Source organism: Anguilla rostrata, chromosome 2 (assembly GCF_018555375.3).
Source record: "Anguilla rostrata isolate EN2019 chromosome 2, ASM1855537v3, whole genome shotgun sequence".
Taxonomy (NCBI): domain Eukaryota; kingdom Metazoa; phylum Chordata; class Actinopteri; order Anguilliformes; family Anguillidae; genus Anguilla; species Anguilla rostrata.
The window spans coordinates 64,570,985-64,585,998 of NC_057934.1; the positions used below are offsets into that span (position 1 = coordinate 64,570,985).

General features: G+C 46.2%; 1 protein-coding gene across 2 annotated transcripts in view; it reads left to right on the top strand.

Moving 5' to 3' along the window:
* Window positions 1–15,014, top strand: part of grin2bb (glutamate receptor, ionotropic, N-methyl D-aspartate 2B, genome duplicate b) — a 64,508-nt gene that overhangs the window by 40,055 nt on the left and 9,439 nt on the right. For both annotated transcript variants that reach the window (XM_064323920.1, XM_064323921.1), the window contains exons 7-15: window positions 3,626–3,740; window positions 4,227–4,435; window positions 6,698–6,869; window positions 7,606–7,759; window positions 8,048–8,173; window positions 9,205–9,434; window positions 9,645–9,805; window positions 10,229–10,416; window positions 13,502–13,740. In XM_064323920.1, the coding sequence (XP_064179990.1) occupies window positions 3,626–3,740; window positions 4,227–4,435; window positions 6,698–6,869; window positions 7,606–7,759; window positions 8,048–8,173; window positions 9,205–9,434; window positions 9,645–9,805; window positions 10,229–10,416; window positions 13,502–13,740 (1,594 nt within the window). The remainder of the gene's footprint in view (window positions 1–3,625; window positions 3,741–4,226; window positions 4,436–6,697; window positions 6,870–7,605; window positions 7,760–8,047; window positions 8,174–9,204; window positions 9,435–9,644; window positions 9,806–10,228; window positions 10,417–13,501; window positions 13,741–15,014) is intronic.

The window sequence follows — 15,014 nt, forward strand, 5'->3', positions numbered from 1 at the left end:
ACAGAGGAAGCTTGTCGTTAGAATAATCAGACCCTATGTCATGACACTGTTCCTTTGAGCGAAAAATATTCTGTGAAATCCAGTTTACTTCGCCGGTTGTTGTTTTAATTATTAATTAGAATGCTTTATTTGTGCTAATATGAACACGGCAAACGAAATGCACTGAAAGTTTATAACAGTGCGTGCACACTGAGGATAGAGAGTCCCAGATGCTTCCTTTACACAGCGATACGTGACTATTTTTGGATGTAGCTCTGTAGAAAATGGCAGAATGCAGGCAGACCTAGTGATTCACTGAGCCACGGCTTCTGGTGGTTCGGGCTGTTCTATCTTATTTCGGTGATGTTCTGCTCAGGGTCCAAAAAAAAAAAAAAAAAAAAAATAATATATATATATATATATATATATATATATATATATATATATACAATCCCAATTTTTAAAAATCTTTCTCTGAACATTCATATGAAATGTCCAACATATCATTACGGTATTCCATTTGGCACATGAAATTAGCAACTATGAAAATGTTAACTTCTAACCTCTCTCTCTCTCCCTTCCTTTTTCTTTCTCTCCCTCCTGCAGACCACCCATTAGAGCAGCTTATTACCATCTTCACAAGTCTTTAATCCCTCTCAGTCATTGTCTCTCTGTCAGACGTGTTAAACACATACGCATACACGGCGCTCTACAATACACAATTTACATATGATTAGATCATACGTTTGATAGGGATTCCTACGTGTACGATCTTCAGATAAGGGCTTCTGATAGGATTCTTTGGCTTGTCTTCGTAAGGGGAACCATTTTTAGTCCTTTATGGGACTCTCCATGGTGGGTGTGAAAAGTGTGACAGCTTGCGGATTGAACCATTTCAACTGACAAGGCACCCCTGAACCAGACAGGGTTCCTCTATGGGGGCACAGAGGGGCCTTTTGGAACCCTTTCTTCTCAGTGCTTACACTGGCTGCTGCTAGCACGCTGTCAGAACATGCTGTAACGTTTCCAGTTTCAGAAACGATTCTGAAATATCGCAGTACTTCCACATATCGTGGTATAGTATTAAGTATACTCTGTAAAGAGGCATATGAGTCCCATTGATATTAAAATCGGTTTTGCAAGGGATCCCTTGCTAAGAGGTGGTGGTGTATTGCATTAATAGTGTACTATATTCTTATGAATGTATTTACGGCACTATTTGTACCAATTAAAAGGAAACTCAATTAAAATTTTATTTTTCATTATTTTATTAATTTCATTATTCACCTGCATTGTTCCCAGAGTGTATGTGTAAATGCACATGTCTGTGTACAACAAGTGACTGTACATAAGTGTGAAATGTGCATGCATGTTCGTGTGCCTGGTGTGTGGGGGTCTTCATCTGAACCCTGCTAACCTGCACTCTCCCAGGATTTGCACATTGACTAAGAGGATACTGTATGGATATAGGTATGTGTCGGGAGAATATATGTGAATATTAATAATTACCTTTAAGCACACGGCGAAAGCAAAAACATGGGGGAGGACGATATGTTGGAAGGTGAGAGAGCCAGCTATATTGTACATGTAGTTTTGCATAAATATGCAAAAAGTGAGAGATGGAGGGGAGCGGGGGCAGTAGTCAGGGTAAAAAGATGCCCCTATCTTCCTCTCTCTCAGTCTCTCTCGGGTGAGATTATTGTTCCCATGGCAACGCGGCAGATTGCTTGGAAATCGCCGTGGTTGTGGGCGCCATGGCAACACATTACATATGCTGGTGAGTCTCCCTCAGTACTCAGCCTCAGTTGGAGTGTATATTTATCCATATACATATAATATATAACATTGTACGAAGAAACAGAACAAATAATATGCCATTAAACCCTCTTTGTGGACAGTGATGTGGAGTGTGTTAACAAGGCATTACATGCAGCATATAAATTGCGTGTGCTTAGTCATATACATGTTAACAGCATGTATGGTCCATTTCAGAATTTTACAGCTTAGCTTTAAAATTCTGTGCAATTAGGAGCGGGACATATAGCATACATGTAAATATGTAACCATAGAAACACATGCAATCATGTGACCAAGTGTACGTGTATGAGCATGTGAGGGTTATGCTGTTGAGGACACTATTCAATTTAGGGAGTAGAAATGTGTGTATAAATGTTACACTGCTGAACACGTTCATGGTCAGGCTCGTTTGTTCAGACCTGTTATTTATTTCTTGTATTCATGTTTGTGAGGCAGAGTGTTGTCATGGAAATGCCAACCCACAGAGAGAGAGAGAGAGAGAGAGAGAGAGAGAGAGAGAGAGAAGAGAGAGAGAGAGAGAGCCAGAATGGAGAAGAGATGATCTGACTTTATCTGACAGTTACACGCACATGCTGGCATGCACACACACACACACACACACACACACCTGGTAACTGAGAAACACACCCGTACATAACATGCGTGATACGCTTGCTGCTGCATTCAGTGACGCTGTGCTAATACCAGCGTGCTGAAAACTGGAATCCTGCTGTCACGCGGCTGCCGGTTTAAGAACACAAAAATGTTTTATTTCACAAGAATGAGAAAAGGAATTGTTCCTTTGCATTATATATATTTTATGCTCACAATGCATTTTGAAGTTTGTCAAGTGCCTTTTTTCACCCAATTTTTCAATGAAGGGGCCAAGCTGAAAGTGCTGTAAGGGAATGCTGGTTTTTCTAAGGAAAGTGCTACAATTAATTTTACAAACCTGAATGAAAATAATTACCCATATGTTAGTGGGGAAGAAAAAAAAGCTGGGAAAAAATTTCTCCTTCAATCCCTCAATGTAACTGCTGATACATTTAACGGAATATCTGCCTTGTGTGTGTGCATGCGCGACTGCGCATGTGTGCGTGCGCGTGTGCTTGTGAGTGCACGTGTGTGTGTGTGCGCGCATGTGCCTGTGCTTTTGCGAGCGTGTGCACGCATGTGTGCGTGTGTGTGTGTGTGTGTGCGTGTGCTTGTGAGAGCGTGTGCATGTGTGTGTGTACGTGTGTGTGCGTGTATGTGGTTTTGATAGCCTAAGAGTTAAGCACACCTGAAAGGAAACCTAAAGCCTACACGGACTGTACCAAAAAACGATAGCACTGTCACTGGCCGTCACCTACCGGCTGTGACAGAAGCCACTGGCCACAGGTTCCCGGGCAGAACTGGTAGCCTTCGCGGCTCAGCGGCGGAGCAGCCCTGAGCAGATCAGGTGCGAAGTGGGTGTGGGATCTCGGTGGCATCGGGCAGTGGGGGGGGGAACTCGTGGAAGAGGAGCGATGCTGCGGGCGCCCGCGCGGTAAACGGGTGGCACTGTGGCCGGGGGGGGGGCGCGATCGGTCGGTGATGTCATACTCCGGGTCGCGCCGCGGTGGCACGGTGGCACGGTGGCGCTTCGCTGGCACACAAGCGCTGGGGCAGCGGAGCCATGGAGCTGCAAAGGAAGTGCCAGCTTCCCGGATGAGCAGGGGACCTTAACTTAAAAAAAATGAATGGTGCACGAGGTGGATTGTTAAAAATTGGTTATTTATTTTAGTCTTGCTAGTGTCTCGAGTCCAGTCAAAAGGGGCAGTGTGTGAGTGAATGCTGGTGTTCATTCCGAGACTGTCTGTGTGTACAGGTATCTCATGAATGTGACCTTTGAGGGACGTAACCTGTCGTTCAGTGAGGACGGCTATCAGATGCACCCTAAACTGGTCATCATCCTGCTGGACAAGGAAAGGCAGTGGGACAGGGTAGGTCCCTCTCTCTCTGCTCTCCTCGTTTCTTACTAAATACAGATAGATTACCGCTCTTCCTTTTATTAATTTCTATCTGTCTCTATAAGTCTCTCTTTTCATCTGTCTGTTTCCTGTCCACTGATACGATTGCAAGATGAGTTGTAAGGGCTTTATAATGTTGAGTCAAATCTGAGTGTGTATATGTGTGTGTGTGTGTGTGTGTGTGTGTGTGTGTGTCATGTTTACACATATGAATGAGTGTGTGCAAATGCCTGTGTTCATGTTTACAAAGTATCGTATTGGCTCTGTTATTTTAGTGGTAATTTACTCTGATGCCCTCTATGTTTTACAGTGCATGTGCTAATAAATGTATGGTTTTGAATCCCAGATCCATGTTCATTATTAATAAATCCTGGCTGTCTGTGTAGCTTTCAGATGTCACACCTGTGCCCAGGTCACTCACTCGCTCACTCACACACTCTCCGTCCGTACCTGTCTCAGGTGGGGAAGTGGGAGAACGGCTCTCTCTCGATGAAGTACCACGTGTGGCCGCGCTTCGAGCTGTACTCGGACACGGAGAACCGCGAGGACGACCACCTGTCCATCGTCACGCTGGAGGAGGCCCCCTTCGTCATCGTGGAAGACGTGGACCCGCTGAGCGGCACCTGCATGAGGAACACGGTGCCCTGCCGGAAGCAACTGAAGAACCTGTGAGAATATGAGCCCCGCATTACTGGCCACTGCTCTTTACTACTGACCACTGCTCTGTACTACAGACCACAGCTTTATATCCCCAACAATAGCCCCGAATCACTGACTGTATCTCCACATTACTGACCACTGCTCTTTACTGCTGACCACTGCTCTGTACTACAGACCACAGCTTTATATGCCCAACAATAGCCCCGAATCACTGACTGTATCCCCACATTACTGACCACTGCTCTGTACTACAGACCACAGCTTTATATCTCCAACAATAGCCCTGAATCACTGACTGTATCCCCACATTACTGACCACTGCTCTGTACTACAGACCACAGTTTTATATCCCCAACAATAGCCCCGAATCACTGACTGTATCCCCACATTACTGACCACTGCTCTGTACTACAGACCACAGCTTTATATCCCAACAATAGCCCTGAATCACTGACTGTATCCCCACATTACTGACCACTGCTCTGTACTACAGACCACAGCTTTATATCCCCAACAATAGCCTCGAATCACTGACTGCATCCCCACATTACTGACCACTGCTCTGTACTACTGACCACTGCTTCATATCCCGAACAATAGCCCTGAATCACTGACTGTATCTCCACATTACTGAGCACAACTCTGTATTACTGACCATAGTTTTTATCACGAACAATGCTACTGCATCACTGAGTATGCCTCCACATTACTGACCATAGCCCTATTGCCAACAGTAGTTTTATATTAACAACCATAACTCCACATTGTAGACCAGTGTTGTATTACTTACAAGTCCCACATCACTGCCTAGAGCCTCGTGTGACTGTGTTGACAGATCCATACCTTATCAGTCAACACTGTTCTTATTACTTTAGAAAGCCTCAGATTGTCCCTTTAACCTTGCCTCCCTAAACTGAACCCCACTCAAGCAGTGGTGTATAACCTTGAATCACAGACTGCGCTGTGTGTGAATTCACCTGCTCATTACTGTCGGCAGTGCCGTATTACTGCGTGCAACCCATCTCTTACACTCCGCAGCCCTTTCCTGTCAGCTGAAAACCACACATTACTTTCTACAGTCCCACATTTCACTGTCTGCAACATGATCTTACTGTCTAAGCCCCCTAATATTCAGTACAACCGTCTCTATTTTCCTGCAACTCTACCTTGCTGCTAGCATTTTCACTTCTCTGCACTCCCACTGATGCATTCTGTTGTTCTGCATTTGCTCCACCGACGTTCAGAGATTGTTTTGTGTAGCGCGTGCTTATTGAGCTTTTATTGGTTTGAATTTGCTGCTGTGTTTGAAACCCGTGCATGTGGAGTTCCTTTATCGGCGTAGAAGCTATCGTCTTTTTGATGCCCAACGCAGAAATATTTCTGTGGAATTTCTGCTTTTATGTAATTTCAGCCCAGTAATGTAGCAATGCCACACCTGGTTAGCGAGAATTCTGGTGCCTTGGGATTTAAAACAAGAGTTGAGACTTCCTCGTATCTAAGTAACGTCTTGTGAAGCCGGCAAATTTCTATCTGACAATAAAATGTCAGTCGATTTGTTGTAGGCGTATGGTTATTTCAGCGTGTGGGATCGAGTTAAGTGTTTTAAACGTTTATTTTTTTTTGTACATCTGCTGTCTGTTAACTGTTGCTGTCTAAAACATTACTTGTATGCCCTGTTTCTCTCTTTCCATTTCAATCCTCCTGTTCTGCCTCTTGGTCTCACTCACTCCAACTGTGCTCACGTCTTCACCCTCACCCACCTCTTTTTGCATGCTTTCCTCCTGAATTTTCGGCTCTGCTATCACATGTATGTGTTATTCGGTTACTGTCCCCCCCTCAATACCCCCCCCCCCCCACGTCTACCCTGCCTGTCTCTCCTGCAATCGTTTATATTTGTATGGCTCTCCACAATTGGCTTTTCATCTTTTCTTCTCACCTCTTTTACTCATCTGTCCATCTTCCCATATCTCTCTCTCACTGTTCATTCTGTCACTTCCTGCCTGTTCATTTCATACCTCACGCTTTCATTCCTCACTGTTCTTTAATCTCCTGTTCCTATTTCCCTTACGCTCACTCTTCCCTCTTCTTCTGTTTTGCGATCCCCTCTCGGTTTTCCAATGTGCCCACTCTTCCATTTTCCATCTCTTTCTGGCTTCCCTTCCTTTCATCCGTTTATTTTCCCAAAATTCTGTGACCCTAACCTTCCATTCCTCTCCCACCTGCTCTCTCCTCCCTCCTTCCCTCTCTCCCTCCCTCCCTCCCTCCCTCAGCAATCAGACGGGAGATGGTGGCATCTACATCAAGCGCTGCTGCAAGGGCTTCTGCATCGACATCCTGAAGAAGATCGCCAAGTCCGTCAAGTTCACCTACGACCTCTACCTGGTCACCAACGGCAAGCACGGCAAGAAGATTAATGGGACCTGGAATGGCATGGTGGGAGAGGTGTGGAACTCGCCACGTTTTTCACCCTGTGATGCAGCAGTTCTGTGTGTGTGGAAGGAAGAAGGTGACCAGGGGAAAAACCTCAGGAAGTAAAATCGGAGCAAAAAAGCTGTTGAGACCCTTAGACTATTTTGCTCAGTTATTCAGGTATTCAGGGGGACAACCATGCAGTTGTTGAATTAGTGTACGAAAAGTGATGGTTAGGAACAAACAAAGGGTTGATACAGCATTTAACTAAAACTTGGGGACAACTGGTAAAACATTTAAGAGAGAAGGAGTTAAACAGCAGAGACTGGAGCACAGCTGCTCACTGGCACGTACAAAATCAGGCACTCACAAACAGTGTACATGCCATGCACATGCAGCCCAAAGACATTGGCACACATATACCTACGCACAAACAAACACTCGCTGATGTACACATGCACAAAGACAGTGTATCAAAACCTCCATACACACAGACGCACACACACGCACACACACAAACACTGTGAGGTCTGTCCCATTTTTGGAGCAGTGCTGTAGGGCTCAGGTATTTGTGGCTAAATATACCTGTAGAGATGCAGAGGCTGGGAGGGGAAGGAGAGTGAGTGTTGGGGGAGGGATGGCTATTTCCAGCTGCCATGGCCCACTGAAATAACCCACTTTTTCCCTCACTCCCCCCCAGGTCAGCCCGTTTTGATCCCTGCTCACAAAATGTAGTGACCTCCCACTGACCTCCCTCTCCGTTTCTCAGGTGGTACTGAAGAATGCCCACATGGCGGTGGGCTCCCTCACGATCAACGAGGAGAGGTCGGAGGTCATCGACTTTTCTGTGCCCTTCATCGAGACGGGCATCAGCGTCATGGTCTCCCGTAGCAACGGCACCGTCTCTCCCTCTGCCTTTCTGGGTGAGAGTCCCCTGGCATGCACCTGAGCACACGTGCGCACACACACTCTCTCTTTATCTCTCTCACACACACACACACACACACACGCTGTCTCACACACCACCGTGTCTCGCGCAGGCATACACACACGACCACACCTCGTTCGGCTTCCTATTCACCGTTTCTGCCCGAACGCTTGACATTAATATTCTGCAATGTTCAGTCGTGTGCTCGTGAACTTGCTGTATTAACACTGCCCCCCCCCCTCCCTCCCTCCCCCTCCCCCCTCCCCTCCTCGATCTCCCTCAGAGCCGTTCAGCGCGGATGTGTGGGTGATGATGTTCGTGATGCTGCTGATAGTGTCGGCGGTGGCCGTCTTCGTGTTCGAGTACTTCAGCCCGGTCGGGTACAATCGATGTCTGGCGGACGGGCGAGGTGAGAAAAACGGCGGGAAGACGCGACGTGTCCGGGGACTGCGTTTCTCGGCAACAATTTGCGCCGCGCTAGCACGCGCCCGCTCAATGCTGCGCCTGTCCGACTCGGGCAAGGGGTCTGGGCTGATGTGTCAAACAGCAACCTGTCCATAAGGGCTGCCTTCTGCTGTCTGGCAACGGCGGGAGTGTTTCTCTCCCCAAAAAGTCCCTCTACGTACACGTTTCCTCTGCCATGATGATGATAATGATGATGAGTATTTGATTATTGTAGCAAGAGCAATGAAAATATTATTGTTGAAGTTGTTATTATTGTTATTATTATTATTATTATTATTATTATTATTATTATTATTATGTTATTCTTATTATTATTATTATTATTATTATTATTATTTATGCTATTTATTAGACACCAGTAGAGTGCCCGTAATTCATAAATTAATTTATACAAATGTAGCCGAACATCAGTATACAAAAACATCAATACAGAGACTAATGGTGAAACAATTTGCGTGCAATTATCCAAATTGCAACCAATAAACAAAAGACAAGACGTAGAATTGGATTCCACACTGATGAACTCCCACAGGAAGACTCCGAAGATCTTTTGTCTGTGTGAATGCGGGGCTTCTGCTGGTTATGAAGATAAACCATTCTATTAATTTAGCGATTTTTACTGACATACGCAATTCAGCTAAGTCCCTGAACAAAATTAAAATGCGACTGGGTAATTTTTATGTTGTTCCCTGTTCCCTGTCGTAACCCGCTCAAATATAGTCTCCATTCCCCTGAATTTTAGACAGCGTGTACTGTATGTGCATTTGTATGCGCTGTTCCTTCCCCGGTGCTGTTGTACTGCACTGTTTTTACGTCACTGCTAAACTGCAGTAGCATAATTACAGAGCACTGTGCCATTCGACTCCCACTCGTCCTTTTTTTTTCAAAGAATCAGATGCAAGACTTTCCAAATCACAGCTACTGGACTAAACAACTCTTAACGCCCCCGTCCCCCCCCCTGCTCCTCTCCCTCAGAGCCCGGCGGTCCCTCCTTCACCATCGGAAAGGCCATCTGGCTGCTCTGGGGCCTGGTCTTCAACAACTCCGTCCCCGTCCAGAACCCCAAAGGCACCACCAGCAAGATCATGGTGTCCGTCTGGGCCTTCTTCGCCGTCATCTTCCTGGCCAGCTACACTGCCAACCTGGCCGCCTTCATGATCCAGGAGGAGTACGTGGACCAGGTGTCTGGGCTGAGCGACAAAAAGGTAGGCTGCGCCTGGCGGGTCTGCAGCTTGACCTGCGTGTGTGTGTTCGTGAGCGTGTTCCTCATGCGATGGCCCTCGCAAGACCGAGAATGAGCGTGCTCTGAAAACATGTACATGTACACACGTCATTGGCTTCTTCTTCTTTTGCCATCTCTTCTTATCTGCTGGAACTCGAACCTCTCGTTTCTTGTCGTCTGTTGCACCTCTCAGTTCCAGAGGCCGAATGACTTCTCCCCGCCTTTCCGATTTGGGACGGTGCCCAACGGCAGCACGGAGAGGAACATCCGGAACAACTATAAGGAGATGCACAGCTACATGGTGAAGTTCCACCAGAAGAATGTCAACGAAGCGCTGCAAAGTCTGAAGACTGGGTGAGTGTGTGGGGAGCAGTGGGCGGGAGGGCTTGTTAGGCTTGTGTATCAGTTTGCTTGTGTTTCTGATTGTAACGCTGCCCCCTATGGCATGTAAGAGTATGAATATATATAGATGAATATATGAATATGAAAAATTAAAAATTGATGGTTACTTAGGAATAGTGTGGGATCAGTGGCTAGGTCTCCTTATCCAGTGATTGTTGGTGATCTGACTGCACTGGTTACTCCAACAGCAAAAAACGAAAACATTTTTACTGGGCTTTCACGAGAAAATCACTACCGCCTTGATCACAAACACTTCTCTGGACAAATAAGGTGGACAATGCATCCATGAACCAGACCTTCACGTACTTCTGTAGTGAACACTGGCCCTTCTGCCCGTCCCCTCTCAAATTTTTTTTTTTACCCCAATCTGCCCAGTAAACTGGACGCCTTCATCTACGACGCGGCCGTGCTGAACTACATGGCCGGGAGGGACGAGGGCTGCAAGCTGGTGACCATCGGCAGCGGGAAGGTCTTCGCCTCCACGGGCTACGGCATCGCCATCCAGAAGGACTCCGGCTGGAAGAGGCAGGTCGACCTGGCCATCCTGCAGCTCTTCGGCGACGGTAAAGCTCCAACCGCCCGCCCCTCGCCGGGGCCTTTTTTGCGCTGTCGGCGCGGTTCTTTACGCTCTGCCTCGCTGGCGTTATTCTTTAAAAAAAAAAAAAAAAAAAAAAAAAAAAAGACCGTGATTGGAGGAGGCAAGGTGACCTGTGCTGGCAGGAAGGCTACAGCATTCCTCCATGCTTGTACAGGTTCAGACAGCCGGGGAATATTTATTTCTCGGCCCTCGGGCTGACTACGAAAAGCGGGGGAATCCGTGCGGAGGGGGGGACTGTCGGGTACACACCTGGCGCTTACGCGCGCACGCAGATGTCCAGCCCTGCTCGCTCGCTCGTAGTCAGGTGACAGCCTGTGCCATTCTCGTTCCGGGTTGTAAATGCGCTTTAAAGCACGCGAAACTTCTAACCAGACCTGGCGTTTGTGTTTGCGATGGGCGCCCCAGGGGTATGTGCCTGTGTCTAAACTTACAGGATAGCCTCTGTTTTTTCAAATGGCGAGCCTAGACGGGCTGAGTGTTCTTATGTTGTTACGTTCTGTGCTGCCTGGTCCGTTGCTATGATCCTTGACAGGGAGACCAACCGATTGAGGGTAATTTAGAAATTTTCTGTTCTGCGGCTTTGGCTATCACTGCTTGAAGGAATGTAACGTGTGTAATCTTGAAATCTTGGCTTTTTACCTGAAGCATAATCGTAGATGGCCAGATCTGAATATTTCAGTCTGTATTCACCAATCACTCTAACCTTAATGAAAGATTTAAATTAATTGCATATGTATTCTCTTCATTGGTTTGTCTGACTGCCCTTTTCAGTGTTTTAGAATGTGGGAATATTTATTAATAAGAATACAATTTACAGTATGTAACTAAGCAAATTGTTACATACAATATTTGTGAGAGACAAAAACCATTTTAATAAATGTATTCTGCTGCTAATGACTAATTGAAGCCAATCAGTTGCCAAATTACAGTGTGTAGAGGGATGTTGGTTTTGGAAGTCTGTTGGAGCAGTACTGTTGGTGCTTGCAGTGTGCTACACCGCCACCAAACTTTGGAAGCAGATGCTTGAAACGGATTCAGCTTGAGTCTGTGGGGAGGGGGAGGGCATGGAAGTACAGTAGGTGGAGAGGGAGAGATGGCCAGTCAGGCAGCAGACTCAGAGTGTGTGGGAGGGCTGGATGGTTCTGGCAAGGAAGGCCTGGGAGGATGGAGCAGTGGTTCTGTAAAATGGGTGGAGGCTGCTACACCCTGTCTTTAGTCACTAGACAAGAAAGATTATGAAGCCCAGGTCTACAATGCAATGCTATGGAAGGAGTCAGTGTTGGGTTAAATTGGGTTGTGAATTAGGGTGTCTCACATGAGAAGCAATGTCTTCCACTGTATCAGAAATAGTAAACTCGGGTGAAATTTAACTGCACTTGTTTCATTTTTTAAAAATCAACTTTGTGTTTCTTGGCATCTGCGGTTTGGCTGTATTGTGTTATTTAGATAAATATAGCTTGGATTAATACTCATTTCTGATTGGTTGACAGCTGTGTATTTTATTTGCGTATAGGCACAGAAATCCAAGTACTTTGCCTCATTAGTGTTCTAAATCACAATGCGAAACCTTTCAAATTGTTGGCTTAGAAATCCTGAAATAAAAGGAAACGTAACCATAGCAACAGGTTATAACGATTGATTCATAAAACCATAGCTAAGGTTAAATATGTGGGAAAAAAGTGTTTTTATCGAGAGAATGTCTTGCAACACATTACATCTAGCAAAAAGAAATTGTGGTTAGGTGTGCAGTATTTATTAACTCTGGAAGTATTAACATAGAGTAGTTATGTGGATTAGAGTAAATGACACCGCTGACTATTTACTCACGATACTGGTAGCTAACTGCATCATAGCCATAATTAATGTCTACTTAATTTTTCATTGATAAATGTCTTTTCCGTTTTCTTATGTTTCTCATAGCTGAAAGTGATAGACAATTCTGTAGAATCCGAACTCTACAGTTCTCTACAAATCTACCATACTACTACCAGAACTACTGTTCATTTAGCCTAGTGGCGGACGTGCACATAATGGTTTTAGATGTGTACTTAATTAGAAGTTTTTAAAATACCATTTTATTTGAATAATTCATTTTAGTTGCAGCCATGGTATAAGAGATATGAACCACTCCATGCCAGTGCATATGCAAGAATATATGGTACTTCAGTGGTGGTTAATAGCCCTTGGCTTTCAGCCTCAGGCTGATCACCACCCTGTTGTGCTATATGCACAGTATGTCATGGCTTATGTCTTACATAGGACATAATATAAAGCAAGTATAGATGGTTGATGGTGCACGATGGTGAACCTCCCATCTTCTGCCCAAAATAATGGCCTAGTTACAAGTGGCGGCATATCTTCTAGAACGTCTCGAGACATTTGGACGCATGTGTCTATGTGGGTCAGCGTGGAGTGTCAGCCCCGTATCGTGTGGACTCCCTTCGAAGACTTCAAAGTCATTTTGTCACATGCTGATCTGGACATTCTTGGTGTGGCCTAGTTCCTGAAAGCCGTCCGCAAGTCGGAGAGCCGCGCGAGACACTGACACAATTGCACTGGGAGTTTAAGAACGGGGCTACGGGCAGGCAGCAGTCCCACAGACCTCTCATGAAAATGTATCACTCTCTCCCCTTCGCCAGTGCTTGTTATTTTGAGGACCTTTGACCGTGAGAAATACAAGTGGCGGCTTTGATAATTTCATACCTTAGGAGTGGTCCTCAATGGCTACCTACAGTATAGTGCCACAAAAGCCACAACATTCTACATAAAATATTAATGCATGCATGTGTGTTTGTTTGTAATGGATTGCACATATGTAGTGTTTTTTATGATTTAAAAGTGCTTCACAGTGAAGTGAATGAAGGGGGGAAACTCCCCTTGTCCACCAGCACCAATGACAGCGAGCACACGCACATAAATATGTTCATATACCTACATAGACACATGATACAGACCACTGACAGAACTGAGTACACATTTCTTTAATGCAAAAATACTTTGCTTCTCTCTCCCATGCCTCTAACCAGTTCCCCCTCTTTTCCCCCGCTCAGGTGAGATGGAGGAGCTGGAGGCCCTGTGGCTGACAGGTATCTGCCACAACGAGAAGAACGAGGTGATGAGCAGCCAGCTGGACGTGGACAACATGGCGGGCGTGTTCTACATGCTGGGCGCGGCCATGGCGCTCTCCCTCATCACCTTCATCTGCGAGCACCTCTTCTACTGGCAGCTGCGCTTCTGCTTCATGGGCGTGTGCTCCGGGAAGCCGGGGATGACCTACTCCATCAGCAGGGTGAGTGTTATAGGGCCTCTCAGTATATACCTCAACACTTTTTACCTCCACCAGCAGGGTGAGTGTGATAGGGCCTCTCTGTGTAAACCTCAACACCTTTTATCTGCTCCATCAGCAGGGTGAGTGTGATAGGGCCTCTCAGTGTAAACCTCAACACCTTTTATCTGCTCCATCAGCAGGGTGAGTGTGATAGGGCTTTGCAGCGTATACCTCAATACCTTTTACCTACTCCATCAGCAGGGTGAGTGTTATAGGGCCTCTCAGTATATACCTCAACACTTTTTACCTCCACCAGCAGGGTGAGTGTGATAGGGCCTCTCTGTGTAAACCTCAACACCTTTTATCTGCTCCATCAGCAGGGTGAGTGTGATAGGGCCTCTCAGTGTAAACCTCAACACCTTTTATCTGCTCCATCAGCAGGGTGAGTGTGATAGGGCTTTGCAGCGTATACCTCAATACCTTTTACCTACTCCATCAGCAGGGTGAGTGTTATAGGGCCTCTCAGTATATACCTCAACACCTTTTACCTCCATCAGCATGGTGAGTGTGATAGGGCTTTGCAGCGTATACCTCAACACCTTTTACCTGCTCCATCAGCAGGGTGAGTGTGATAGGGCCTCCGAGCGTATACCTCAACACCTTTTACCTGCTCCATCAGCAGGGTGAGTGTGATAGGGCCTCTCAGTGTACACCTCAACACCTTTTACCTGCTCCATCAGCAGGGTGAGTGTGATAGGGCCTCTCAGTGTACACCTCAACACCTTTTACCTGCTCCATCAGCAGGGTGAGTGTGATAGGACCTCTCTGTGTAAACCTCAACACCTTTTACCTGCTCCATCAGCAGGTTGAGTGTGATAGGGCCTCTCAGCGTACACCTCAACACCTTTTACCTGCTTCATCAGCAGGATGAGTGTGATAGGACTTCTCAGTGTACACCTCAACACCTTTTACCTGCTTCATCAGCAGGGTGAGTGTGATAGGACTTCTCAGTGTACACCTCAACACCTTTTACCTGCTCCATCAGCAGGGTGAGTGTGATAGGGCCTCTCAGTGTATACCTCAACACCTTTTACCTGCTCCATCAGCAGGGTGAGTGTGATAGGACCTCTCTGTGTAAACCTCAACACCTTTTACCTGCTCCATCAGCAGGTTGAGTGTGATAGGGCCTCTCAGTGTACACCTCAACACCTTTTACCTGCTTCATCAGCAGGGTGAGTGTGATAGGACTTCTCAGTGTATACCTCAACACCTTTTACCTGCTCCATCAGCAGGGT